The 27,522-nt window shown below is 36.8% G+C and overlaps 1 protein-coding gene and 1 long non-coding RNA gene across 2 annotated transcripts in view; both read right to left on the bottom strand.

Moving 5' to 3' along the window:
• Positions 1 to 7,182: 7,182 nt before the first annotated feature.
• On the bottom strand, positions 7,183 to 8,738 carry LOC307146977. The gene is made up of 4 exons (XR_013819198.1): positions 8,675 to 8,738; positions 7,628 to 7,818; positions 7,409 to 7,538; positions 7,183 to 7,331 (listed from the first exon to the last, which is right to left on the bottom strand). It is a non-coding gene; the product is annotated as an uncharacterized lncRNA (long non-coding RNA).
• Positions 8,739 to 9,291: 553 nt separating this feature from the next.
• The window catches only part of LOC307146664 (uncharacterized protein), a gene marked incomplete at both ends in the record, with an annotated part of 18,999 nt that continues 768 nt past the window's right edge, over positions 9,292 to 27,522 (bottom strand). Inside the window, 8 exons of the mRNA XM_079850873.1 lie at positions 9,292 to 9,362; positions 10,212 to 10,256; positions 10,368 to 10,452; positions 10,537 to 10,586; positions 10,672 to 10,771; positions 11,334 to 11,436; positions 11,523 to 11,611; positions 11,807 to 11,878. Coding sequence (XP_079706999.1) covers positions 9,292 to 9,362; positions 10,212 to 10,256; positions 10,368 to 10,452; positions 10,537 to 10,586; positions 10,672 to 10,771; positions 11,334 to 11,436; positions 11,523 to 11,611; positions 11,807 to 11,878 — 615 coding nt within the window. The remainder of the gene's footprint in view (positions 9,363 to 10,211; positions 10,257 to 10,367; positions 10,453 to 10,536; positions 10,587 to 10,671; positions 10,772 to 11,333; positions 11,437 to 11,522; positions 11,612 to 11,806; positions 11,879 to 27,522) is intronic.

Here is a 27,522-nt window from a genome sequence, read left to right as displayed (position 1 = left end):
TCATATCGCTGTGTTATTGTTACTGAACTACGAGCTGCTCTCAGGGCAGGAGTACTCATTCGGTTCATATTGCTGTGTTATTGTTAGTGAACTACGAGCTGCTCTCAGGGCAGGAGTACTCAATATGTTCATATAGCTGTGTTATTGTTAGTGAACTACGAGCTGCTCTCAGGGCAGGACTACTCAATAGGTTCATATCGCTGTGTTATTGTTAGTGAACTACGAGCTGCTCTCAGGGCAGGAGTACCCAATAGGTTCATATTGCTGTGTTATTGTTAGTGAACTACGAGCTGCTCTCAGGGCAGGAATACTCATTAGGTTCATATCGCTGTTATTGTTAGTTAACTACGAGCTGCTCTCAGGGCAGGATTACTCAATAATAGGTTCATATTGCTGTGTTATTGTTAGTGAACTACGAGCTGCTCTCAGGGCAGGACTACTCATTAGGTTCATATCGCTGTGTTATTGTTAGTGAACTACGAGCTGCTCTCAGGGCAGGAGTACTCATTAGGTTTATATAGCTGTGTTATTGTTAGTGAACTACGAGCTGCTCTCAGGGCAGGAGTACTCAATAGGTTCATATTGCTGTGTTATTGTTAGTGAACTACGAGCTGCTCTCAGGGCAGGAGTACTCAATAGGTTCATATCGCTGTGTTATTGTTAGTGAACTACGAGCTGCTCTCAGGGCAGGACTACTCATTAGGTTCATATAGCTGTGTTATTGTTAGTGAACTACGAGCTGCTCTCAGGGCAGGAGTACTCATTAGGTTCATATTGCTGTGTTATTGTTAGTGAACTACGAGCTGCTCTCAGGGCAGGAGTACTCATTAGGTTCATATTGCTGTGTTATTGTTAGTGAACTACGAGCTGCTCTCAGGGCAGGAGTACTCATTAGGTTCATATCGCTGTGTTATTGTTAGTGAACTACGAGCTGCTCTCAGGGCAGGAGTACTCATTAGGTTCATATAGCTGTGTTATTGTTAGTGAACTACGAGCTGCTCTCAGGGCAGGAGTACTCATTAGGTTCATATAGCTGTGTTATTGTTAGTGAACTACGAGCTGCTCTCAGGGCAGGGGTACTCATTAGGTTCATATTGCTGTGTTATTGTTAGTGAACTACGAGCTGCTCTCAGGGCAGGAGTACTCATTAGGTTCATATCGCTGTGTTATTGTTAGTGAACTACGAGCTGCTCTCAGGGCAGGAGTACTCATTAGGTTCATATCGCTGTGTCATTGTTAGTGAACTACGAGCTGCTCTCAGGGCAGGACTACTCATTAGGTTCATATAGCTGTGTTATTGTTAGTGAACTACGAGCTGCTCTCAGGGCAGGAGTACTCATTAGGTTCATATCGCTGTGTTATTGTTAGTGAACTACGAGCTGCTCTCAGGGCAGGAGTACTCATTAGGTTCATATCGCTGTGTTATTGTTAGTGAACTACGAGCTGCTCTCAGGGCAGGACTACTCATTAGGTTCATATAGCTGTGTTATTGTTAGTGAACTACGAGCTGCTCTCAGGGCAGGAGTACTCAATAGGTTCATATAGCTGTGTTATTGTTAGTGAACTACGAGCTGCTCTCAGGGCAGGAGTACTCATTAGGTTCATATCGCTGTGTTATTGTTAGTGAACTACGAGCTGCTCTCAGGGCAGGAGTACTCAATAGGTTCATTTTGCTGTGTTATTGTTAGTGAACTACGAGCTGCTCTCAGGGCAGGAGTACTCAATAGGTTCATATCGCTGTGTTATTGTTAGTGAACTACGAGCTGCTCTCAGGGCAGGAGTACTCAATAGGTTCATATTGCTGTGTTATTGTTAGTGAACTACGAGCTGCTCTCAGGGCAGGAGTACTCAATAGGTTCATATCGCTGTGTTATTGTTAGTGAACTACGAGCTGCTCTCAGGGCAGGAGTACTTAACCCTTTAGCTGTCATCCCCCTTTTTGAGAATGGACATTAAAATGCACTATTCAAGCTTAAATGGTTGTAATTCAAGAATGCTTTGGTGTATAGACCCAAGTTTGGTCTTGTTTTAAAGGGAAAAAAATGCAGATTATTACTGAAGTGAAAGCATGAAAGTTATGGAAGTTTAAATTTACATTAAATCAAATATAATTTATTTAATATTTTTCTTTTATATAAAATATATATTTTACAAAATATGTTTTACAAAAAAATTACTATAAAATCAAAGCCATAAATCTAACCAAGTTGTGTTCCAAATTTGAAGTTGATATCACAAAAATTGAAGTTCCCATGAGATTTTTAGGCGTATTACCAAAAATAGCCACCGGGTGTCATTGAATTCCATTTAATTTAACTGTATGCATTCTACCGTAACAAATTAATAAATTTCTGTCCAAATATCACTTCTGTCACAAAATATGAAACCTTGAGACTCAGACCTTTCTGTCAATATGTGTTTTGTCAAGATTAGAACAAATTTTGATCATAAATTATGAAACATGACGACGCCCAAAAGGGGAGGAGCCTGATAAAATAATTTAGAGTACCGTTTCTATGGTAACACAATTTCCAATTTCAAAACAGTTTTCACAGGATGAATTCTGAGATTGTAAGCTTTCAAATGATACCTAATTTATGATAACTACTAAAATATGTGATGTAATAAAAAAAGGCAATAAAAAAGATAATATTATATTTTGGCGGATAATATGTGTATATTATACTTTTTAGAGGATAATATTTTTTTATTTTTTTTTTTATTGAAAAATACTAGATTAAATGTTTTATTATGAACTTTTAGGATGAAAAACAAAGTTTCAATTATTAAAAGTGTGTGCGTCGACTTTGTGACAAACGCCAGAAACGCCTGTTATGATGTCGATTTTTTGAGGTGCGCTCTTGTCATAAATTCATCTATTACTGTTCCTGCATAAATTGTAACAAAAAACAGTGCTGAAATATCTATTAAGGAGTCTTAGACCTTTCCAATGATATATAGTTTGTCATGATTAAATTAGGATTTAATTGTAATATAGTGAAGTAAACTTAGGTGTCCCGTATACGGGACGGTGACAGTTTAATAGGTTCATATATCGCTGATTTTTTTAGTGTTATTGTTTTGTACAAAGTATTTAGGACAGTATTCAAGTATTCATTTACCTACCATGTGCTTGTATTTATATCTTGAATTTTGTACCTTAATTTTTTTATGTATTTTTTACTTTTCTAGGATAATGGAGAATATTTGGCTTGAACGGATAAGACGAAAAGTAAAGAAAGTAAAGGATGCTCGAGTCATTCAGGAAGTCATACCTTTTTCTGGGGATGAGACTGATTTCATGCAAGGTTACATTGAGAAACTGGAAGAGGAAACAAAAGGCATCTTCAAGTCCCCTGTGTCTACTCATAAAGAGTACTTTTACTTTGCATGTGAAAGATCAACTAAAGCAAGTGGGAAAAGCAAAGGAGAACCAACAAAGACAAGAGCTAATTCTTGCAAAGCTTATGTGTCTATTAAAATCATCATAGACGGTTGTTTCACAGGTGCTTTGGTCAACAAAATGCTTCAACACAATGGACATGATGTGTGCTTGAAAGAAGAGGGTGTGAAAAATCGCATTGATCCAGAGTTGTTAACCTTTATTGAAATGTGGCTTGATCAAGGACAGTCAATTTCAGAAACACTTTTAAAATGTGTGGACTGGGCAGAGTGTCATGGACATATGGACAAATATAACCGGCGGTATTACGTTACACCTGAAGATATTCGATTAATCAAGAAAAGCACTCTTAGTTTTCCTGATGCGAAAGACTGCATTAGTGTGGACAAGCTAGTGACATCTGAGCTGCAGGAAAACATTTGTTATTACCAGCCATTGAGTGAAAATCAACCACTAATAATTGTAGTGCAGACGCCCTGGCAAAAAGATGTACTTAGAGCACCATGGTATTCATGGACGCCACTTACAAAGCCATGACAGCATATGGTTATGCATTTTATGCACTTTTATTGACCAACAGCATTGGAAGAGCAGTCCCATTTGCTTATTTTATTATGAGTGAGGAATCAGCGGACATACTGGCTTCTCTGCTTGGAAAAGCTTGCAGAACACAGCCCTGGATTTCTTCCCAGGTCAGAAGTAATAAACTTGCATAAAGAAAGCAAATTGTAAACTACTTTTTTACACAAGCTGGTCATTTTGACAAACTACAGATGTAGATATTAATTCCTTCTTAATTCCTCATCATGTAGGTCGATAATGATTGACCGTGACCTTAAGGAACTCAATGCCTTAAGAAGAGTTTTTCCAACAGCCAAGATTATTCTTTGCTGGTTTCATGTACTCCAGGTAGATATATCCTACTGTATTTTTTTCCCTCTATTTTGGGCCTTTAATTTGCAGTAGGCTATTGAGTTAAAATAAAGGAAATTATCATCTGTCACAGACCTATTTATTTAAAAAATAAATTTTGTTTTAAAAGGTCATATAAAAATGTCTTGACTAGCTATTGAATTTTTTGTAGGCCGTGCATAGGTGGATGGTTAGAAGAGATGGAGGAAACTTGTCGGTGAATCAACGAAATATTGTGATTCAAGCAATGGTGTCAATGAAATCCTGTTTAACGGTAAATCATAAATCACTTTATTCTTTAGAAATCATTTAAATAATGAAAATGAATCGTATACCATGGATTCTAATAGGATTGGCCAAGTTTATATTTTGTTTAACTTTGTTGTGTTGATTGATTAATACTTTATTTATCCCGAAGGAAATTTAGTGTTAATAGTTCATTTTTAAAAGGCAATTTAACACTCTTTACTCATTCTCATGTCATTACAATTAATTTTATGTATTTTCTTTTGCAGTAGAATGTTTAATTTTTCCCGCCAATAGTATATTGAAGTCAATGGGGTATAATGTTCCAAAAATCATTTGTACTGCAGAAATAAACTTATATACGTTTGGAGTGACATGAGGGTGAGTAAATGATGACGTGTAACAAAATGAAAATGTTCAACCTTGGGTGGACTACCCCTTTAAATGTGTGTAAACATAAGGTGGCATAACTTTACAATGTTGTGTTGTTGTTTTTTTACAGGAAGAAGAGTTTAACAGCATGTCAGCTAGAAAGTGCGAAGAGCTTGATACCTATCTGGGCAGTTCACATGTATCGACCGACCTCAAGAATCTGTGGATTTGTTTGGGAGATTTGTGGTCCAATTTTGGAAGGACGTTCTATCACCACGACAGCGAAACCAACAACAAGGCAGAGAGGTCAACTATTAAAATTATAACACCTTACTTTTTAAAAAATTGTGTGATTAACATTATATATTTCTTACAAATATTCATTAAGGATGTTCTAAATGTTTTAACTTTTGTACACAGATTTTTTCTCACAATGAAATACCAGTTTCTTAAGGGAAGGATGAATAGCAGGATTGACCAGCTTCTTCGCTTGCTGTGTGGTGATGTCCAAAAATATTACAGGTAAATATAAGTTAATTTTATTACTTTTGTAATGATGCTAAATTGCAATTACAGAAATCATGTGACCAAGTTGTGGTAGCCTGATTATATATATTGCATATATATATCATCTCTGGCCACAACCTGTTGTCATTATCAACTTGTTTGGATACAGGAAGCTCTAGTATAAACATTAGCTATTCTCTATAGCCTTATGATTGTCAATTCCTTTAAACAGCACACTTATGAAAACATTTAGTAAAAAGGTCTGTCAGCTCCCCCTACAATGTCTATACAAATGTCTAAAGGCCATTTTTTTTTTTTTTGTATTCGTAATTCAGTGGCTCTGAATTGTCAAAACATTATTTAAAATTCAAACTGCTTGCTACAGATGCCAAAAACGCAAAAAAATCGAACCCATTTATAATTTTTTATGATGGACAAAAGTTTCGGAGGCAGTGTGCAAGGGTGATTGACATAACGTGATGTCGGTTTTTTTTTAACGTGCAAAAAATTCGGATGCGAATTTCGGACTTAAAAAATGGCCTTAAGGGTTTAACAAATGTCTAAAAAGTCTAAATCATTTGATAACTTGTTCTTTAATTTAATTGTTCAGTTACCTGGATGAACTGACAGACGCTGGACGAATAAAAGGAGCGAACACTGACGAGACCACAAATGCTGCTCATTGCATGATTGCAAAAGGCCTGGATGCAATAGTGGAGATGAATGAAAATGGAGTGTGTTTGGTTCCACCCGATATAAGCACACAATCTCACAGAGTTGACTTGGTGATGCATAATTGCGATTGCAAAATATTCCAGTGTGGATCTGTGTGCAAACACTTAATTTTCTCAAAAATCATTGCAGAGAAACAAGGACTTGTAATTCAAGACCTTAGGGAAGAAGTAGCGAGACAAATTGTTGACAGTGAATCCTACTCTGCAGATAATGAAAACCTTACTGTATATCATTTTGATGGGAGTGTAGGAATTGTACGTCGTAAAGGGACCAAACTTTGCACATGCATTGCAAGTAGTTATGGAGAGGTGTGTGTATGTGTCTTAGTTCACAAAATTATCTACACAACATCCTGTGAGAACATATCTGAGGATCCACAGTGCTCAAAATCCAGAGAGAAAAAAAAAGTAACACTGCAACACATGCTCACAGATCTTCATGAGTGGAGCCAATCAGAAAAATTTCATGAGGATAAGGAAGTGCACTGTTTAGTAGAGAGAGCACACAAATTAGTTTTTTCACAGTTTAGAAAACTCACAAGAAAAAGAAAAGTGACTGCACTTCATAATTATCGTAAAAGGGTAAAAAAAGCAAAAGATGCAGTCACTGTAACTTACATGGTCAAAAAGAAGAAAAAACGTGGTTGATCTTGTAGAGAGATAATACCATACATGTTTCATTGATGAAACAATAACTATATGCTCTGCCTAGCCAATATGCTTAGGTTTCCCCACTAGTGTTGTACAGATGCTTTGTATAAGAACAAAATGAAGGAACAATTGTTGATTGTAAATAATTCACTAAATAATGCTTTATTGAATTGTATTTTACTTTAACATTACAATAAAATATTGATTTCTTTACTTTTGAACAAAATTTAATTACAAATGTGATTACAAATTACAAAACAATTACAAAAATAAAGTGAATTATAGGCATCTATAAAACACAGCAACATATTACACCAGAAAGGTAGCTGTACCTTAACTAGTTCACATCTTTTGTAGAGGATTTAAGTGTTTTATTTTTTTCTTTGAGGCACGAGTCAATGAATTCAAATGTGCCCACCATTAAACCAGGCCCAAGCCCATGGGTTGCCTGTCCAAATGTCTCCCAGTTTCTCCCTAAAGTCGCCAGAAGTGTTTGTAAGGTCTTCCTGCAATTGAAGTACATAAATCTTTTGGTTTCAATTTACATAGTCATTAAAAAGATTCAACATAAAATGTACTTTACCTGCAGGCTTCAGTTTTGGAAATTGCACCATGGACATCCTCATTTTCACACATTTCCTGGACCACTTTCCTTTGTGGAGTAAACTTTGCTGCAAGGAACATTACATCGCTGACCAGCTCACTGCATTCATCTGAAATAAAACGATGTAAACAAATAGAATTATATTAAAAAAAATACCCAACCTAAAAAGGCACTTAACAATCACTTAAAAATGTTTACCTTCACACAGTTTAGTGCACAGTGAAGTCAGTTTGGTTCGCTTGGTGGGCTGCACACCCATGCCAGTCAGCTTTTCTTCTCTGTTTTTTTTCTGTGCCTTTGCTTTACGCAAATAAGACACCACAGTGTTGCCGGAGAAACACTCAGGTGGTGAGCATCTCCGCTTTAACTCGCTTGTAGAGACCAGATATCTGTAATATTAAATTAAAGAAGCTTCAGTATTTTGATTAGGACTAAAGTCTACCTCAATCAAGTAAGGAAGCACCTAATCAATGCAAACAGCACATAACTAAATGTACATTCTGAAACAACAACAGTTTATTATTCAGCCTCAGTAAGGTAACCTGTTATCTTCCAATTGTAAGTCCATAGAGTTGACCAAAAAAAAACAAGCTGAGGAAGCCTAGCCAACATCTTAAACAATTATGGTATTGAATTATCCAAATTGCTATGAACATGAAGATCCTTTTGATTGTTTTTGTCCAGTATAGTTTTACAACATCTGCACCATAATGATTATGAATTGGATGCCATTTCAGAGTAGCAAAAAAAAGAAAGTATTTAGGAAACATCAAAACATTTAAGTTTTAGGAAACATTAAAATAAGCACAAGATGAATAACTTGAACCCGGAATGCAATGAAAGTTGCTTTGGATAAATGTGTAAGTGTAAAAGAATAACAGCAAATGATTGTTTCTAGACCAAAAATTTAAGAAGTTATACGTATAAAAAAAGTAAGTTTTTTTTATCTGGTGATGTCTGTCCCAGTGACTCAAAAGTTGACAAGGGGTCCATTCATGCCTACCTCAATCAGTGCAGAGAATTAAGTTCTAGAGAGACTCTTAAAGCAGCTCTTTGAAGATTTTTTTAAGATCAAAAGCAGAAAATTTTCAAAACTTGATTCTAAATGTCACGTAAATGTGTGTGCGGCATATCTGATTTTTGACTATAGGATTTTGGTTGAGATCAGTGTAAGAACTGGGTGACTGAAAGTAAAATGTGGCGTGCAATGTCACAATTTCTCCTATACTAATCGTGCTGCATTACCTCTTTGCCTGTTGAAAGTCTGAAACTTTTAGAACACTTTCTACAAGGAAGCCATCTGTAAAAGATGACAAAAAGCTACAAAAAAACCTGTTTATAATAAGCTTAACATAAATGGGATTCTTCGGATGAACAAATTTCCCTTGGAATATTATAGATAAAATTTTTCATCAAGACTAAAAAGATATTAGGGGTTGGAAACAGAAGGTTAATCGTAACTTACACAAGCGATTAGTAGTTATTTTATTAGTAAAATAACTTTAGATTTCCATGTTTGTATGGACATGAGGACAAATAAATTATGACAGTTTTCATTTTTTTGTGAATTAGCAAAACTAAAGCTGCATTACATGTTCTCAAAGGGTACCACAAATGAAACCCCAGTTCAAACAAAAACTACATGATTTTTTCATGTGTCTCTACATACTGGGGACATGACATTTGTATAAGTAATCAATTAATGAAACTATTTATTTATTGTTGTGTTGGAGTTATGGTAAGTGAGTTGATTGATATCACACAATGATTACCATAAAGTTGCCAACCCCTGTTTTAATCTAATATATTTATGTCCTTAAATCCAAGCGAAACAATTTTTCCTCTATTGCACTAAAAAAACTCTAATACTTTCTAGAATAATTATTTGCTTTACCTCTTTCCACCACTTCCTCATCTAGGTGTTTTTCGGTCTCTGCAAAGATAATGTAGACAAAATACAAATAACTTCACTTTTGAAACGACAAATGGGAATAATATATATATATATATATATATATATATATATATATATATTCAAATGTCTATATATATTACAGGGCTTTTCAACTATTTCTTTTGAATGGTGAGATTGTCCCAATGAAAATAATAGTGGGGCCTACAGTTTGTAGGGCAGTTATCAGACTCTTTCATTGTTAAGATGACAAAATAAAAGTTATCTTCTTAGTTATGACAGATATGAAAGCGAGGCTGTAAGGCATAGACTTATTTTCAGTGGCATATAAAGTGCCTAGATCACTTAGAATTTTCCACAGCTCAGGTTGTCTGGAGTTTTTGTCTACAGAAATTTCTTGGAAAGATTTTTTTTGCAATGTTTTACCAGCAGAACAGTCCAAAAAAAAAAAAAAACACTACAACCCACTGAAGAGATGCATGTCTGTTGTTGAATAAAGGGTTGGAAATTAATGTTGTTGTTTTTTTTCTCGATTATTCGAAAGAACAACAGACATTAATCGATTCTTAAAATAATCGTATGTTGCAGCAAAGAAACTTTGCATACATCTGCAGACTAAGAAAGTGAACAGACATTTTAAACATTCTCACTTTGGTCTGTTAACTGAATATTGTTGTGCGCCCTCAAGCTCACAGCTAGGTGTGCATTAAAGAGCACTCTGCTGTTTTAGGCAATGCAATGTTTTTGAAATGATGGCGGAATAAAGGGAATACATTTTGGACCATGGGTGGTTGATTTAGGGGCCCTGGTCTAATGGCTGGAAAAATTCTGCAACATGATTATACATAAATTAAACTCTATAAGCCTTACCTGCTTGTTTGTTTTCTGTATGTTCTGATGTTGTTTCAGTTTGTACTAAAAAATATAATAAGAAAATGCATCAGGGCAATTTTTTTTACACTAAGTATAAAAAAGTATGTGTTATAATTAAAAATATAAGTACTGGTAATAAAAAAAATGCATTACCTTTGCACAACAAACAAAAAGCAGTCTCCTGATTCTTTTGCACACATTTGTCATGTACGCTCATGCCACATGTCGAACATTTGACCTATATGTTTGTTAGAAAAGATGAATTTGTAAAGCCACATTTTTTTTATATGAAACATCGTTTGAGACTTGCAAAACAACTTGCCTTGCTCTTAGCAACAGCCTTATGGCAGACACCACAAATGGCTGACCTTTCTAAAGAAAGCAAGAAACACTTGTTGTACAGTTTTATAACCCAAACCAACATAAAACTGTAGGTATAAACCTGTTTTGTACTTACCAAGTGAATTGAAGAGCAGAATTGCTAGTCTTTCTCTTTCCTCATGAAGTGAAGGGCAGTCAATATACCCCTGGCCCCCTCGAAGAAGAGCCTCTGCAAACTTACAAAAAAGTGACAAAGTTCTCTTCAAAGGGTTAGTCCACCCAAAAATAAAAATTCAGTCATAATTTTCTCACCCTCAAGTTGTTCCAAACCTATATACATTTCTTTGTTCTGTGGAACACAAATGAATTAATTTTGAGAACAATATTTATAACCAAACAGTTGTGTGGCACCATTGACTTTCACATAATTTATTTTCCTACCACGGAAGTCGATGGTGCCCCAAAACCACTTGGTTACAAACATTCTTATATTCCTTTGTGTTCAACAGAAGAAATTAAATTCATACAGGTTTGGAACAACTTAAAGGTAAGTAAACGATGAAAGAATCGTATGTTTTGGGTGAACCGTCCCTTTAAAAGCAGTATTACAAAATGGCATGAATTAAACTAGATATTTTTTTTTACATGTGCATATCCAAATGTGTACACGTGTAATGCATCTGTAGTGTAAATGAAATGTAGCACTAAATATTTATAACAGATATATCACTAATAATTCGACATGTAGACAATTAAATTTAATCTTTACAAAATAATTGTAAGATTGTAATGTTTTACCACAGCTGTAAAGATGCCACAAGAAATTATATCTCTCTGAATGGCATGCTCCCTTGTGCAAATGTCCCATGTTCCTGGGATTCCCTTTGCTGTGGCAAACACCCTGTTAGGATGATACCACATGTACAGGACAGGTAAGATAAAATCTAGTTAAAAGGTGAAATAGAGAAACCTTTTCTACATACACACCTCCAATTCTCAGCTATTTTCTGACAATTCTCTTTCTGCTCACCAAAGGAATTTAGGTAGGTTATTGTTCTATCCACGATGTTGCAGTGCTAAACAGAACATGGAAATATCAGGTAACAAGCTGTATCAAAATCAGCAAGAAAATATTTGCGTGTATTATTTACAATTTTGCACAATGCTCTGGTATTTCATGCATTGCAAATTACCACTCATGACCACAAAACCTTTCTTTTGAATACATAAAAGATAAATAAAATTCTCTACTTAGAACTAGAGGAACTTACAAAGAGAGTCCAGTGATTCCCTCCCTGCAGGTATGGACCAATAACAACTTCTGCCTTTTCAAGAATGTTATTCTGCAAATGAAAGAAAAGGCTACATGAAACACTGCCATCTTGGATAGGAAAATACATTTTAATTTTTAGTAAATCATGTGCACTTCATTAGAACTACCACACTGTTTTGTATATTATAAACAAATAATGCATCCAATTCACACTCAACAAAAAAAAGTACTGTAGTGTATAACGCATTAGATTACAGCCCGGAAAGTACTGTGCAATTAAGACAAATTTACAGTGTAACTTTCTGTAATTATAGTGTACCTATAAAGTACTTGTAAGTATACGGGAACAATATTTAAAGTTTGGGGTATAAAGTGGTAACAACCAGGAGAGTAAAAAAAAAATTATACTGTAAGTATTATACAACTAAAGGATACTTATTCCACTATTATAATACAACAATCTTACTGGGAAATATACTCTAGTTTCATGTAGTTACAGGGTAATTGGTGCTTGTTACTCTCCTGTTCCATGTAGTATCAGGATAAGTCCAATAAAAATACATATCACTGACTCGAAAACCTTTATTTGAAAAATAACTTATTGCAGTTGGTCTGGCTATAGTTTACACAATTATTACAAAAAGTTATGCAGTGTATGTTCTTGCTAAATTGCTCCTAAATGTTAGTATTATAACAGTAGAATAAGTAGGCTACCCCTTAGTTTTATTATACTTACAGTATAAATATTTTTTATTATCCTGGTTGTTACCCCTTTATTCCCCAAACTTTACATATTGTTCCCTTATACTTGCATGTAAGTACTTTATTGGTACACTATAATTACAGAAAGTTACACTGTAAAATCACTTTAATTATGCAGTACATTCCAGGCTGTAATCTAAAGCGTTACCAAAAGAACAGTGTAAAAGTAATTCTTACCTTCACAAAATTATGACTTGTTGCCCTGACCTTCCCATCAAGAATATTGTTCAAGGTGTGGCAATTGATTGCCACTAATCCCGTTGTCTTCTAAATTACACATGACATGTTATGTATTAAAAATTAGTGATGCACCGATGTGAAAATTGTGGCCGATACCGATAACCGATATTAATATTGCTGTTATGGCCGATACCGATATTTACCGATGTCGATATCTCTGTATAGAAAACAAATTTTAATGATTATCAAATAAAGAGCTATTTTCCAAAACACTTTTTTTTTTTTACTTTAGATATGACTGATATTGGGCACCTTTACCTGTATGCAAAATATGTCACACATACGACACACATGCATTATATTGCATTGCATATAATGTATGCTGGTCAACTTGTCTAAAATTAAGAAACCCTTAGAAAACAGGAAAAAAAAAAAAAAAAAAAAAAAAAACAGGAACATTGTGTACAATTAAGATAGGCTACTTAATTTATTATTCCAATATCCAAATATGATACTAAATACCACAGGGAAAAGGGCTTCTATTTGTGACGTGCTGTCTTTGCCTTTGAACACTGTGCATTTTAAACAGGACACGCATTAGCTGAATAAATGTTAGCCAAAACATATTTATAGAAAACAGTTGACAATGAATAGACAGGAGTCCAATAATTGCATAACGAATCACTTATTCTAAAAATAATAACAAGTATGCTATAAGACGAATCCGACATATGGGCTGTGTTAACAGTAAAACGTCCGTCATTTAACGAATTTTAAAAACACGGATGGATAATACAAAATGCTTTCTGACATTTTGACAGAAAAAAAACAAACAAGCAAGTACAAATTTTAAACTTAGCCCGTCAATTTTTCATTTTACAATTATCTTCTCTGTTCTCTCTCTTTGTACGCGCGTCCGTGTTTGTGAGGGAGAGCTCGCGCAGCACTGAGACAACGGTAGCCTACTTTTTAATCTATAAGTAACGAACGCGCTAGTTTTCATACAAAATAAATATGTAACATAATTAGGTAGGCTACTTTAGTTATTATTAACACAATAACGTAACACATGAAGGCTACGTTTCTCAACACTGAGAATGAATAAATAAACGCCTGTTTCTCCACTCGCGCTTATCAGTAATCCACAAATCACACGTGCTGTCACTTTTGAGAAAAATCAAATTCGAACGGGTATCAAATATCAAGCAATATATTCAAATATCTACGAGTCAAAAAACGATCAATCAAAAATGTGTCATGAAGAGGGAAAAAACATAAGTCGCACTGGACTGCGTTAACAATGTTACTGACGAGACAGTTCTCCGTTACGCACGTCTGAAAGCGGCACTAAACGACTGCTTTAAAACTTTCACAGAGACCTCAAACAGGAAGCACAAAGCCTGTCTTTAAATTGTATTTCGTTTTGTATTAATTGTATCTTAATTTTGATCAATGTTTCATCAACCAATTGCCTGTATTTAGGCTAATAAATAAGTAGTAAATATAGTAGAAAATATTTAATCAGGACATGGAGGCGACGGCGCGTGAACTGAAGCCCATCTCATAAATGAACCGAAACCTACCTGCCTCACAAACCTGAGACATCTATAGAAAGCTTGAAACGTCTATTTTTAAACAGAACAATTCAAAACGAAAGAAAACAGACTATTCTCTGCTTATGTCATCTGTATGAAATGAGTATTTCTCTCAGGCGCGTTCACTACTGCTAAGATCGCGTCAGCATCGACTACTTCATCTTCAACTTCACACGTCAAATATCGGCCTGTTCACATCGGCCATATTTTGACATCGGAACGATACCGATGTGTAAAAAAATGACCATATTGGCCGATATTATATCGGCGGCCGATATATCGTGCACCACTATTAAAAATTAAGTTAGTTAAAATGAATGCAGTCAGTTTAATGTAGTATGTTTTCTGACATAAAATGTATAGGTAGATAATGTTATATTACCATGCTGAACAGGTAAAATATGGCATCCATGATCTGAAAAGGTTGAAAAGGAAAAAAAAAAAAAAAAAAAAAAATCATAATAAGTAAACTGATGTTTGTACAGTAGGCTACAATGTTTAAATACAGTATTATAAATATACAGTATGTGGAATTTATTAAATGTAATAGAAATTATTATTATTTTTGTTTGTTTTTCTTTTTACCTCATCAGGAAGTTTCTGGTTTTGAAGAAGAGATTGAAAGCTGCTGATACATAGGGAATATGGCCCTATTTTCCCAAGTTTGGTATCAGAGCTTAACTTTCCCAAAATCAAAAAGTGTAAACCCAGATAGCACGGACTATTTGATGTGCATTTTACATCTGGAAGACGTATTTTTAAGAGTGTTTGCTCATCTGCAATACGTCTATAGGACGTTTCCTGTCAGATGTCAAATAGACGTTTAGAAGATGTCTTTAAGATGTAATGATTTGGAATGATTTAGAATGTATGTTAAACTGACATCTTCTAAACGTCTATGCTGACATAACAATTGGATTAAGAGGATAGAACAATTTAACCAACAGTGTTACGAACACAATGTAGGCTAAAGCGATCGGAATGTTGTGGTGTACTTTACGATTTACACGTGGAGCACCTGAGGCAATGGCGGAAGGCGCTAAACTTGAAGTGCTCACCCAAGCGCTGTGTGTTCGTACCATGTGTGTTCGAACCATTTTATGGACGGGGAGCAGACTGACGAACGAACATCCTTTTACCCCGAGTAAAGGCTCGGCTACGATGTTCTGGTAAAGAAGTCCCGCCGGGTGCTGAACAGGTTGTCAGATTCAGGTAAGCTACCTAACTGTTGTTACCTAACTTACCTATCTATGTGCTTGTTAGCCTAACGTTAGATGAAGTCCGTTCTATGAACACATTTAAGATTAGTAACGAGCCGTTCACAAAATACAACGAATCTTGCATGATTACCATTGGCCACCTATATGTCATATTTCTTATATCTCGTTTACTATGTTATATGGACCTAAGGGTCTGAAATAAAGAATGAATGAATATTCACGATAGTACACTATATTATGGTACATTACAGTCTTACAATAGCTCACATTATTCCTGTAAGGAGGCCAGCTAACTTCATCTCTCATTCAGATATTGATATTGACCTACATAGATTTAGGAGATTGTGTGTATACTGTCTCGTTTTTAATGCATCTCTCTTTTTCACACTGTTGTAAGTATGAGTGCCATCATAAATTAATTAATTCTCATGATCTATTTTAAGTACTAATGTAAAAATGTTTATGGTTATATTACATCCATAGAACATCGATGAGCGTCAGTGTTGCAGTGGACAACTGTGAGGAGGATCACAGCCACATGCCCCAGACCTGTGATGCAGAAACACAATGGGAGGATCCATCTGTCTCTGACCCCAACTACGCTTCAAAATCTCAACTCAACCTGAAGCCACCTACACCTGAAATGGGAACACAATGCGTTGAGCCAGTGCCATAGTACATAACTCTGCTGAGAAACAACCACCTTTGTCAGCTCTACACAGGGTCGACATTGATGCATTCTACTCAGTTGCTGAGCACCTTACCAGTTCATACACCAGCAGCTTTCAGCTACACACTTGGTATCAGCTCCTGATGACTCTGATGAAGCTGCGTCTTAAAGGGTTAGTTCATCCAAAAATGAAAATTCTGTCAGTAATTACTCTCCCTCATGTTGTTCCAACCCTGTAAGACCTTCGTTCATCTTCGGAACACAAATTAAGATATTTTTGATTAAACTGAGAGCTGTCTCGCTCCTCCATTTTTTTTTTTTTCTTAATTTGTGTTCCGAAGATGAACGAAGGTCTAACGGGGTTGGAACAACATGAGGGTGAGTAATTACTGACAGAATTTTCATTTTTGGGTGAACTAACCCTTTAATTTATTGCAGGGTGATCTTGCTGAAAGGTTTGGTGTCTCTCAGTCCATTGTAAGCAAGGTGATTTCGCGTTGGCTTGACATCATGGAGGAGAAGTGTTTCAGAGAGCAGTTTCCAAACACAACATGTAGAGCACAATATATCAAAATATCGCAAATGTATATATTGCAATATGCATAATTTTTTTTTTGCTTTAATAAGCTTTAATCAGTTTATATAATTCATACAGTGAAAAACTATGCAGTGTTTTACTTTTACATTTGATTATTCAGTTTCTGTTGTTAAATAGACCTAATGTAGGATAACCTGAACCCTGTGGTTTACACTGATGTTAAAATAACATTTCTTACGCTACAGTAAAACACTGATGTTCACTTTCACAAGTTGAAGGGATGTTTTCTTGTTACAAAAAGAATGTGAAACACATATGTAGGTTATATAATTTTAAATCTAATTTAAGTTAATTTTATATACTTTAAGCATTATCGTATCGAATATCGCATTGTTTTTGAGTTATCGCATATCGCATTTTTCTTTCAATAACTTAATAACCTCGTCCAGGCAATGAAGTAATGGCAGACAGAGGCTTCACCATTACCGATCTCCTCTATGAAAGGAAGGTGAAACTTGTCCTCCTTGTGAATCTTGTAAAACAGATGTTACCTGTTGTGAATAGTTATTTTTATAAACCTTTACAATGTGCCCAGATGTTACCTGTTGTGAATAGTTATTTTTATAAACCTTTACAATGTGCCCAGATGTTACCTGTTATGAATCGTTATTTTTATAAACCTTTACAATGTGCCCAGATGTTACCTGTTGTGAATAGTTATTTTTATAAACCTTTACAATGTGACCAGATTTTACCTGTCAGTCATTTATTATAAAACTATAATGTGAGCTCTGTAGATTCCCCTTAAAACTTAAATGAATTAAGTCTTCTAGTTAGAAGGAATAAGTCACGTCAAGTTTGCAAATGAATACCATCTTGGTTTATTACTTATGAAATTTAAATGGTGAAATGTTTCTACATGAAGGTCAGTAGAAGGTGTCTCTAGCTTCCTAAAAACATCAAACACTTCTTACAACTTATACAACTTATTTAATCGTTCATATAACCAATTACCTAATCTCCTATCCTTAACCCTAAATATTCTCATTCCTTATTATTTACAAATAATTTTGTATTGCTGCTCCATCAACTCCTTCTGACAGGAGGACGTAGTTAAATATTCCCATAGGTTAACGTTACCTCTGGCCACGTTAACAATGACGATGGATGAGACAATGTGAGACGAACTGATAGTCGTACGAAGTTTTCTCCGTGCTCCCAATTTAAAACATTTACGGAATTAACGTTATTTGTCATTTTGATAAAGTTTTGGCTAACTATAAACAATCTTCTAACGACTGAAATAGCTACCGGATGTGCCGTGTCAATTTAGCGGAAGTCGGATGACAAAATGCGGAAGCGCGAAGTATTAAAAGTGGGCGGGGCGGAATAAGGTGAATATGGGTACAGAATATAAACACACCATTATGCTTTTTCTTCTCCATACACTCCATAAAAACTGTGCTAATAAACACATAGCCTACTGTTTCATTTGCATATTAATTGCATATAATTAAAAACAATGTGTTTTTTTTGTTGTTTTTTTTAATTCATGGAACCTCCCTAAGTACAATTTAAAAAATGTAAATACACAGTGCTGGGGAGGCTCCAAGAAAAAAAAAAAGATTATACAACATGGTTTAAATGAGAATAATAATATTTTTGGGCTTACCATTCATTTTGTTTGTACTCAGTTAAGCTTCCTTGTTAAAAGAGAAAAAAAACACATTAGTCCACTCCTGCCCCGAAACGAAAGAAGGCACAATATTACAGTAAAAATTTAATTGAGAAATCCTTCCCTGAGAGCAGCTCATAGTTCAATAATACAGCAATATGAACCTATTAAAGGATAAGTTCGGTATTTTACACTTAAAGCCCTATTTTCAGATCGTTTCTGATGAAATATAATTGTTAAGATTGAAATTTGGACAGATGCTGCTGATCCGAGAATTTTAAGTTTCTGTGGTAGCACCCCCCCCCCCCAACCCCACCCTCCCACCCTAATAGTGGTTCTCTATGACCACAGGAACAATCCTTCCTTAAAACGCATTAAACTTATGAACCTATTGAGTACTCCTGCCCTGAGAGCAGCTCGTAGTTCACTAACAATAACAGCGATATGAACCTAATGAGTACTCCTGCCCTGAGAGCAGCTCGTAGTTCACTAACAATAACACAGCGATATGAACCTAATGAGTACTCCTGCCCTGAGAGCAGCTCGTAGTTCACTAACAATAACACAGCGATATGAACCTATTGAGTACTCCTGCCCTGAGAGCAGCTCGTAGTTCACTAACAATAACACAGCGATATGAACCTATTGAGTACTCCTGCCCTGAGAGCAGCTCGTAGTTCACTAACAATAACACAGCGATATGAACCTATTGAGTACTCCTGCCCTGAGAGCAGCTCGTAGTTCACTAACAATAACACAGCGATATGAACCTAATGAGTACTCCTGCCCTGAGAGCAGCTTGTAGTTCACTAACAATAACACAGCTATATGAACCTATTGAGTACTCCTGCCCCGAGAGCAGCTCGTAGTTCACTAACAATAACACAGCGATATGAACCTAATGAGTAGTCCTGCCCTGAGAGCAGCTCGTAGTTCACTAACAATAACACAGCTATATGAACCTATTGAGTACTCCTGCCCTGAGAGCAGCTCGTAGTTCACTAACAATAACACAGCTATATGAACTTAATGAGTACTCCTGCCCTGAGACCAGCTCGTAGTTCACTAACAACAACACAGCGATATGAACCTATTGAGTACTCCTGCCTTGAGAGCAGCTCGTAGTTCACTAACAATAACACAGCTATATGAACCTATTGAGTAGTCCTGCCCTGAGAGCAGCTTATAGTTCACTAACAATAACACAGCGATATAATAATAATAATAAATATAGCTGCGAGCAGCGATTGCGGGCCCAAGCCGGTGGCACCGCCACCCTGGTGCCTTTAGTTACACTAAAGGCACCGGGGTGGCGGTGTCACCGGCTTGGGCCCTCCATCGCTGCTCGCAGCTATATTTATATATATATATATATATATATATATATATATATCGGACAAGTAATATTCTCTGTCTTGTCACTTTAATATATATATATATATAAATTCAGAGGCCGATTTTGCAAATAAATCCACATTCAAACCAAAATATCTGACTTCCTGTTGGTCAGAGCTAATGACTGTAAATTAGAAACTTGTCCGGCTCGATGAGACCAATATATATACTGATTTTTGTAACTGTGGGTAAAAGTAACCACCCCCATTTTGTCAAAAGCATTTTGAAAGTGACACAGTTCCTGTTGCCAGTTGGTGGCGCTATAACTTTGACTCACAATAGTTGCATCCATCTGACCGGCCTCTTACCACGAACACACTGCTGAAGTTTCATCAAGATCAGTTAATGTGTGCAGAAGTTATAACACTTCGTGTCTCTCTTTTCGCGCCATAAATTCGTTTCCTCGCCACGGCCAAACCGTTCGAGATATCAAAAATCCGTCCGCAATTTAGCATCCTCAATGTCTTGACTTCATGCACACCGAGTTTGGTGGGGATGGGATGAATTTTCTAGGAGGAGTATTTCACATTCCACAGCAAGCGTTTTCCAAACAACCCATAATAGCCGACTTCCTGTTGGGCTGGCGTGAAACTTGACAGAGGGAAAGTTGTTCGGCCCGATGAGATCTATATGTGTACCGAGTTTCATATTAATTCATGCAAGCGTGTTTGATATATGGACCAAGTTTTCAGACCCCGTACAAGGGGGCGCTGTTGAGCCCCCCTGCCACGCCCGTTTCTGAAACTTTTCACATGTCTACTGGCTAATAAATGGCTGATAAATGTGTATAAAAAATTGAATGTGTATAAATGTGTATAAAAAAATATATATATATATTTATATATATATATATATATATATATATATATATATATATATATATATATATATATATATATATATATATATTTAGGGCTGGGGGAATTAACGCGTTAATCTTTGCGATTAATTTGAAATGTTTAACGCGTTAAAAAAAAATAACGCAATTGAAGCAGCACTTTTTTTTTGCCTCGTTTTAATGATTTGCTGTTGCGTCTGCCATTAAAAAGGCCGAAATATGCCGTCCTGCCCCTCCGTGTTCGGCGATCAGGTTTCATTCTCGGGCAGCTTTCATGAGCGGGTCTTTTCCGCTCGGTATGTGCGTCGCGCGCGCGCGCGTGTGTGTGTGTGTGTCGGCGCGCTCTGTCGTTAACGGCCCAGCAGCGGCGCGCTCTCCGTTCCGTGTGTGTGTGTGTGTGTGTGTGTGTGTCGGCGGCTCTGTCGTTAACGGCCCAAAGGCTTCAATCATGTACTAAGCACTGGAAAAGTAAAGTCCACTCAAGTAACGTGAAATTTCTCTGTAGACTTCTGTTTGCTGAGCTGGTGCATGCTGGGCAACAATGGTAAAATGACCTGCTCTGATCACATGCTCTATAATAGCTTTGTAGGACTATATTTTGTTTTGATAATTAGTAAAATAATAATAATAATAATAATAATAATAATCTGTTAAATTGATTATGTTGATTGATTATTGAAAAAGAATAATATATTGATATATTGATGTTTAATATTTTAATATAGGGCTATTTTCTGTTCCCTTTTTTTCCTGTGTTGTTTAATTAGGTGATTCTAAGTTTAAATATTGATGATTACAAGCTTGGGGGAAACGCAATTAATTGCAATTAATTACAGAAATTGTGCAATTAATTAGTTAATTTTTTTTAATCGATTCCCAGCCCTAATTATATTATATTTTTTGGATGCTAAACTATTGTTTATTATAGGCTTTGTACTTCACTCACGTTCCAATATTGAAGGGAAAACTTCACATGCTCTTCACATGCGCAAAAATGTGCTTGGAAACATCACAGTTGAGCAGTGATTTCTGTGAATAGTATGAATTGTACTACTGTCTATTTAAACAGAGCAGTGTAATTTTTATATGTTAGGGTTGACTATTTTATTATTATATTTTATTAAGGCTATAATGAACAGGCTGCGATGTCAAGATTGCAATGCTGGAAAGCACAATATGTTGTTGTGTGTGTGTGTGTGTGTGTGTGTGTGTGTGTGTGTGTGTGTGTGTGTGTGTGTGTGTGTGGCGCGGGCGCGATCGAACAGTGGAAACATAAAAATATAGGCTACTCCGTAATTTTGTTCATACAGGACATCATTTAAATTGCAATGTCTTTACTTATATTTATGTACACTCACAATAAAACACAACATTGTGCTTTTGTAAAAAAACATTCAAGCAATCCCACCCCCGAAATGGCGGCATTTTTAAAATGAAACTAAAATGCTCACGGCTACATGGGCAATATGTGTCTACAGCGAGGAACGAGCAGAACAGAGTGAATGTTTTTTAGTTCATTCCTACTGGACGTCCATATTTCACTTTCGCTTTTAAGGTAGCGATTTAAAAGCCCCCGCCATGCTGTCACACATCGATTAACCAGTGGGAAAAAATTCTCAGTCACATCGCTAATATATTTATATATAAATGCAATATAGAATGGGCCTACCTGATTTTGAACACAAGAGGGCAGTATAGCCCTATGTATGACTTTTTTTTTTTTTACTAAATAGCGCATTCTGGCTGTTTTTAAACTTGTACATAATTCTTGAATTAAAAAAAAACTGAATAAACCCAAAACTGGGTTTAGATCTGATATTTGTATAATTTTATATAAAAATAAATAGTGTATAATTACATTTTTAGAAGATCTGAGACGTTCTCTGATTCCTTTTTTGACCCCTCGCCATAGCAAAACCGTTTGAGATATTCAATATCCGTTCACAATTTAGCATCTTTAATGTATTTTCATCATGTTGAAAAAGTTTGGTGTGAATAAAGTAAACCACTTAGCAGGAGTGGGTAAAAATGCAGAGGCTGAATTTGCAAATAAATCCACATTCAAACCAAAATATCTGACTTCCTGTTGGTCAGAGCTAATGACTGTAAATTAGAAAGTTGTCCGGCTCGATGAGACCAATATACATACTGATTTTTGTATCTGTGGGTAAAAGTAACCCCCCCACTTTTGTCAAAAGCATTTTGAAAGTGACACACTTCCTGCTGCCAGTTGGTGGCGCTATAACTTTGACTCACAATAGTTACATCCATCTGATCGGCCTCTTACCACGAACACACTGCTGAAGTTTCATCAAGATCAGTTAATGTATGCATAAGTTATTCCACTTCGTGTTTCTCTTTTCTCGCCATAAATTCGTGTCCTCGCCACGACCAAACCGTTCGAGATATCAAAAATCCGTCCACAATTTAGAATCCTCAATGTCTTGACTTCATGCACACCGAGTTTGGTGGGGATTGGATGAATTCTCTAGGAGGAGTACTTCGCATTCCACAGCAAGCGTTTTCCAAACAACCCATAATAGCCGACTTCCTGTTGGGCTGGCGTAAAACTTGACCGGGCGAAAGTTGTTCGGCCCGATGAGATCTATATGTGTACCGAGTTTCATATTAATTCATGCAAGCGTGTTTGATCTATGGACCAAGTTTTGGGACACCGTTCAAGGGGGCGCTGTTGAGCTCCCCTGCCACGCCCGGGTACCAGCTTTAGCCCGTCCCTGATGGCAGGGGGTTCTGACTTGTGTGCAAAGTTTCAAGAGTTTTTGAGCACGTTAAGGACCCCAAAAGCCCCTGAAACCTTGATTAACAATATAAAAGCAATAGTCAAATCCCCCCCTCCCCTCACACACACAGAGACACAGAGAGAGGAAGAGAAAATTCTTCAAAAAATCCACATTCAAACCAAAATATCTCTCTTCCTGTTGGTCGGAGATCGTTAATGTAAATTAGAAAGTTGTCCGTCTTGATGAGAACAATACACATACCAAGTTTTGTTGCTGTTGATAAAACTAACCCCCCCCACTTATGACTAAAGGTGGCGCTACTGAGCCCCTCACCACGCCCGTTTCTGAAACTTTGCACAAGTCTACGGGCTAATAAGTGTGATGTGTCTGTCGAGTTTCATCCAATTTCAAGTATGTTAAGAGTCTCAAAAGCATCAAAAAAGAATATTAAAGTTTGAAGCGTTGCCATGGCAACAGTATTAAAGATATCAAAAATCCTTTCACAGGTCTACATCTGCCGTGTGTTTACATTATACACATAAAGTTTGAAGCAAATCGGGTAAAAATAAGAGGGTGATTTCAAAGCATTTTGAAAGGGACACACTTCCTGCTGCCAGTTGGTGGCGCTATAACTTTGACTCACAATAGTCACATCCATGTGATCGGCCTCTTACCACGAACAAACTGCTGAAGTTTCATCAAGATCAGTTAATGTATGCAGAAGTTATAACACACTTCCTGTGTCTATTTTATCGCCATAAATTTGTTTCCTTGCCACGGCCAAACCGTTCGAGATATCAAAAATCCGTCCGCAATTTATCATCCTCAATGTCTTGACTTCATGCACACCGAGTTTGGAGGCGAATGGATGAATTTCCTAGGAGGAGTACATCAAATTCCACAGCATTGGTTTTCCAAACAACCCATAATAGCCGACTTCCTGTTGGGCTGCAATAAAACTTAGAGCACGAAAGTTGTTCGGCCCGATAAGATCTATATGTGTACCGAGTTTCATATTAATTCATGCAAGCGTGTTTGGTATATGGACCAAGTTTTCAGACCGCACTCGGACCCCATTCAAGGGGGCGCTGTCGAGCCCCCCTGCCACGCCCGGGTACCATCTTCAGCCCGGCCCTAATGGCCGCAGCTTCTGACCCGTGTGCAAAGTTTCATGAGTTTTCGAGCATTTTAAAGGCCCCAAAAGCCCCCGAACCCTTGAAGAACAATAATAATAATAAAAATAATAATAAATATAGCTGCGAGCAGCGATTACGGGCCCAAGCCGGTGGCACCGCAACCCTGATGCCTTTAGTTACCTAAAGGCACCGGGGTGGCGGTGCCGCCGGCTTTGGCCCTTCATCGCTGCTCGCAGCTATATTTATATATATATATATATATATATCTTTAATGTATTTTTATCATGTTGAAAAAGTTTGGTGTGAATAAAATAAACCACTTAGGAGGAGTAACTAAAAACTCAGAGTCTGACATATCCAAAAAATCCACATTCAAACCAAAATATCTGACTTCCTGTTGCTCGGAGCTAATGACTGTAAATTAGAAAGTTGTCCGGCTCGATGAGACCAATATGCGTACTGATTTTTGTAACTGTGGGTAAAAGTAACCCCCCCACTTTTGTCAAAAGCATTTTGAAAGTGACACACTTCCTGCTACCAGTTGGTGGCGCTATAACTTTGACTCACAATAGTTACATCCATCTGACCGGCCTCTTACCATGAACACACTGCTGAAGTTTCATCAAGATCAGTTAATGTATGCAGAAGTTATAACACTTCATGTTTCTCTTTTCTCGCCATAAATTCGTTTCCTCGCCACGGCCAAAAGTTCGAGATATCAAAAATCCGTCCGCAATTTAGCATCCTCAATGTCTTGACTTCATGCACACCGAGTTTGGTGGGGATGTGATGAATTCTCTAGGAGGAGTAGTTCACATTCCACAGCAAGCGTTTTCCAAACAACCCATAATAGCTGACTTCCTGTTGGGCGGAGCTAATAACTTAGACTGCGGAAGTTGTTCGGCCCGATGAGATCTATATGTGTACCGAGTTTCATATTAATTCATGCAAGTGTGTTTGATCTATGGACCAAGTTTTCAGACCGTGTTCAAGGGGGCGCTGTTGAGCCCCCCTGCCACGCCCGGTTACCAGCTTCAGCCCGGCACTGATGGACGTGGGTTCTGACCTGTGTGTAAAGTTTCAAGAGTTTTTGAGCACGTTAAGGACCCCAAAAGCCCCTGAAACCTTGATTAACAATATAAAAGCAATAGTCAAATCCCCCCCTCCCCTCACACACACAGAGACACAGAGAGAGGGAGAGAAAATTCTTCAGAAAATCCACATTCAAACCAAAATATCTCTTTTCCTGTTGGTCGGAGATCGTTAATGTAAATTAGAAAGTTGTCCGTCTTGATGAGAACAATACACATAACAAGTTTTGTTGCTGTTGATAAAACTAACCCCCCCCACTTATGACTAAAGGTGGCGCTACTGAGCCCCTCACCACGCCCGTTTCTGAAACTTTGCACAAGTCTACGGGCTAATAAGTGTGATGTGTCTGTCGAGTTTCATTCAATTTCAAGTATGTTAAGAGTCTCAAAAGCATCAAAAAACAATATTAAAGTTTGATGCGTTGCCACGGCAACAGTATTAAAGATATCAAAAATCCTTTCACAGGTCTACATCTGCCGTGTGTTTACATTATACACATAAAGTTTGAAGCAAATCGGGTAAAAATAAGAGGGTGATTTCAAAGCATTTTGAAAGTGACACACTTCCTGCTGCCAGTTGGTGGCGCTATAACTTTGACTCACAATAGTCACATCCTTGTGTTCGGCCTCTTACAACGAACACACTGCTGAAGTTTCATCAAGATCAGATAATGTATGCTGAAGTTATAACACACTTCCTGTGTCCCTTATTCGCCATAAATTCGTTTCCTTGCCACGGCCAAACCGTTTGAGATATCAAAAATCCGTCCGCAATTTAGCATCCTCAATGTCTTGACTTCATGCTGACCGAGTTTGGAGGCGATTGGATGAATTCTCTAGGAGGAGTACATTAAATTCCACAGCATGCGTTTCAAAACAATCCATAATAGCCGACTTCCTGTTGGGCTGGCGTAAAAAGTAAAAGTACGAAAGTTGTTCGGCCCGATGAGATCTATATGTGTACCGAGTTTCATATTATTACATGCAAGCGTGTCTGATTTATGGACCAAGTTTTCGGACCCCGTTCAAGGGGGCGCTGTCGAGTCCCCCTGCCACGCCCGGGTACCAGCTTCAGCCCGGCCCTGATGGCCGCGGGTTCTGACCCGTGTGCAAAGTTTCAAGAGTTTTCGAGCATGTTAAGGGTCTCAAAAGTGCCCGAAAGGTTGACAGAAAAATAAGAATAATAATAAATATAGCTGCGAGCAGCGATTACGGGCCCAAGCCGGTGGCACCACAACCCCGGTGCCTTTAGTTACCTAAAGGCACCGGGGTGGCGGTACCGCCGGCTTTGGCCCTCCATCGCTGCTCGCAGCTATATTATATATATATATATATATATATATATATATATATATATATACACACACATACACACATATATATATATATATATATATATATATATTATTGTTCAAAAGTTTGGGGTCAGTAAGATTTTTAATGTTTTTTGGAGAAGTCTCTTCTGCTCACCAAGGCTGCATTTATTGATTAAAAATACAAACAAAAACAGTAATATTGTGAAATATTATTCCAATTTAAAACAGCTGTTTTCAATTTTTAAATATTTTACATAGTAATTCATTTCTGTGATCAAAGTTGAGTTTTCAGCATCATTACTCCAGTCTTCAGTGTCACATGATCCTTCAGAAATCATACTGATGATTGATGCTCAATAAATATTCATTATTATTTTCAATGTTGAAAACAGTTGTGTACAGATTTTTTTTTTTTCAAAATGCTTTGATGAATGTAAAGTTCAAAAGAACAGCATATATTTCAAATATATATATTTTTAACATTATAAATGTCTTTACTGTAACTGTTGATCAGTTTAACTCATCCTTCATAAATAAAAGTACTGATTTATTTTATT

This window comes from Squalius cephalus (assembly GCF_949319135.1).
Source record: "Squalius cephalus genome assembly, chromosome: 19".
NCBI lineage: Eukaryota > Metazoa > Chordata > Actinopteri > Cypriniformes > Leuciscidae > Squalius > Squalius cephalus.
Note: the sequence above shows the minus strand (reverse complement) of the source record. Positions and strands in the feature narration are given on the sequence as shown.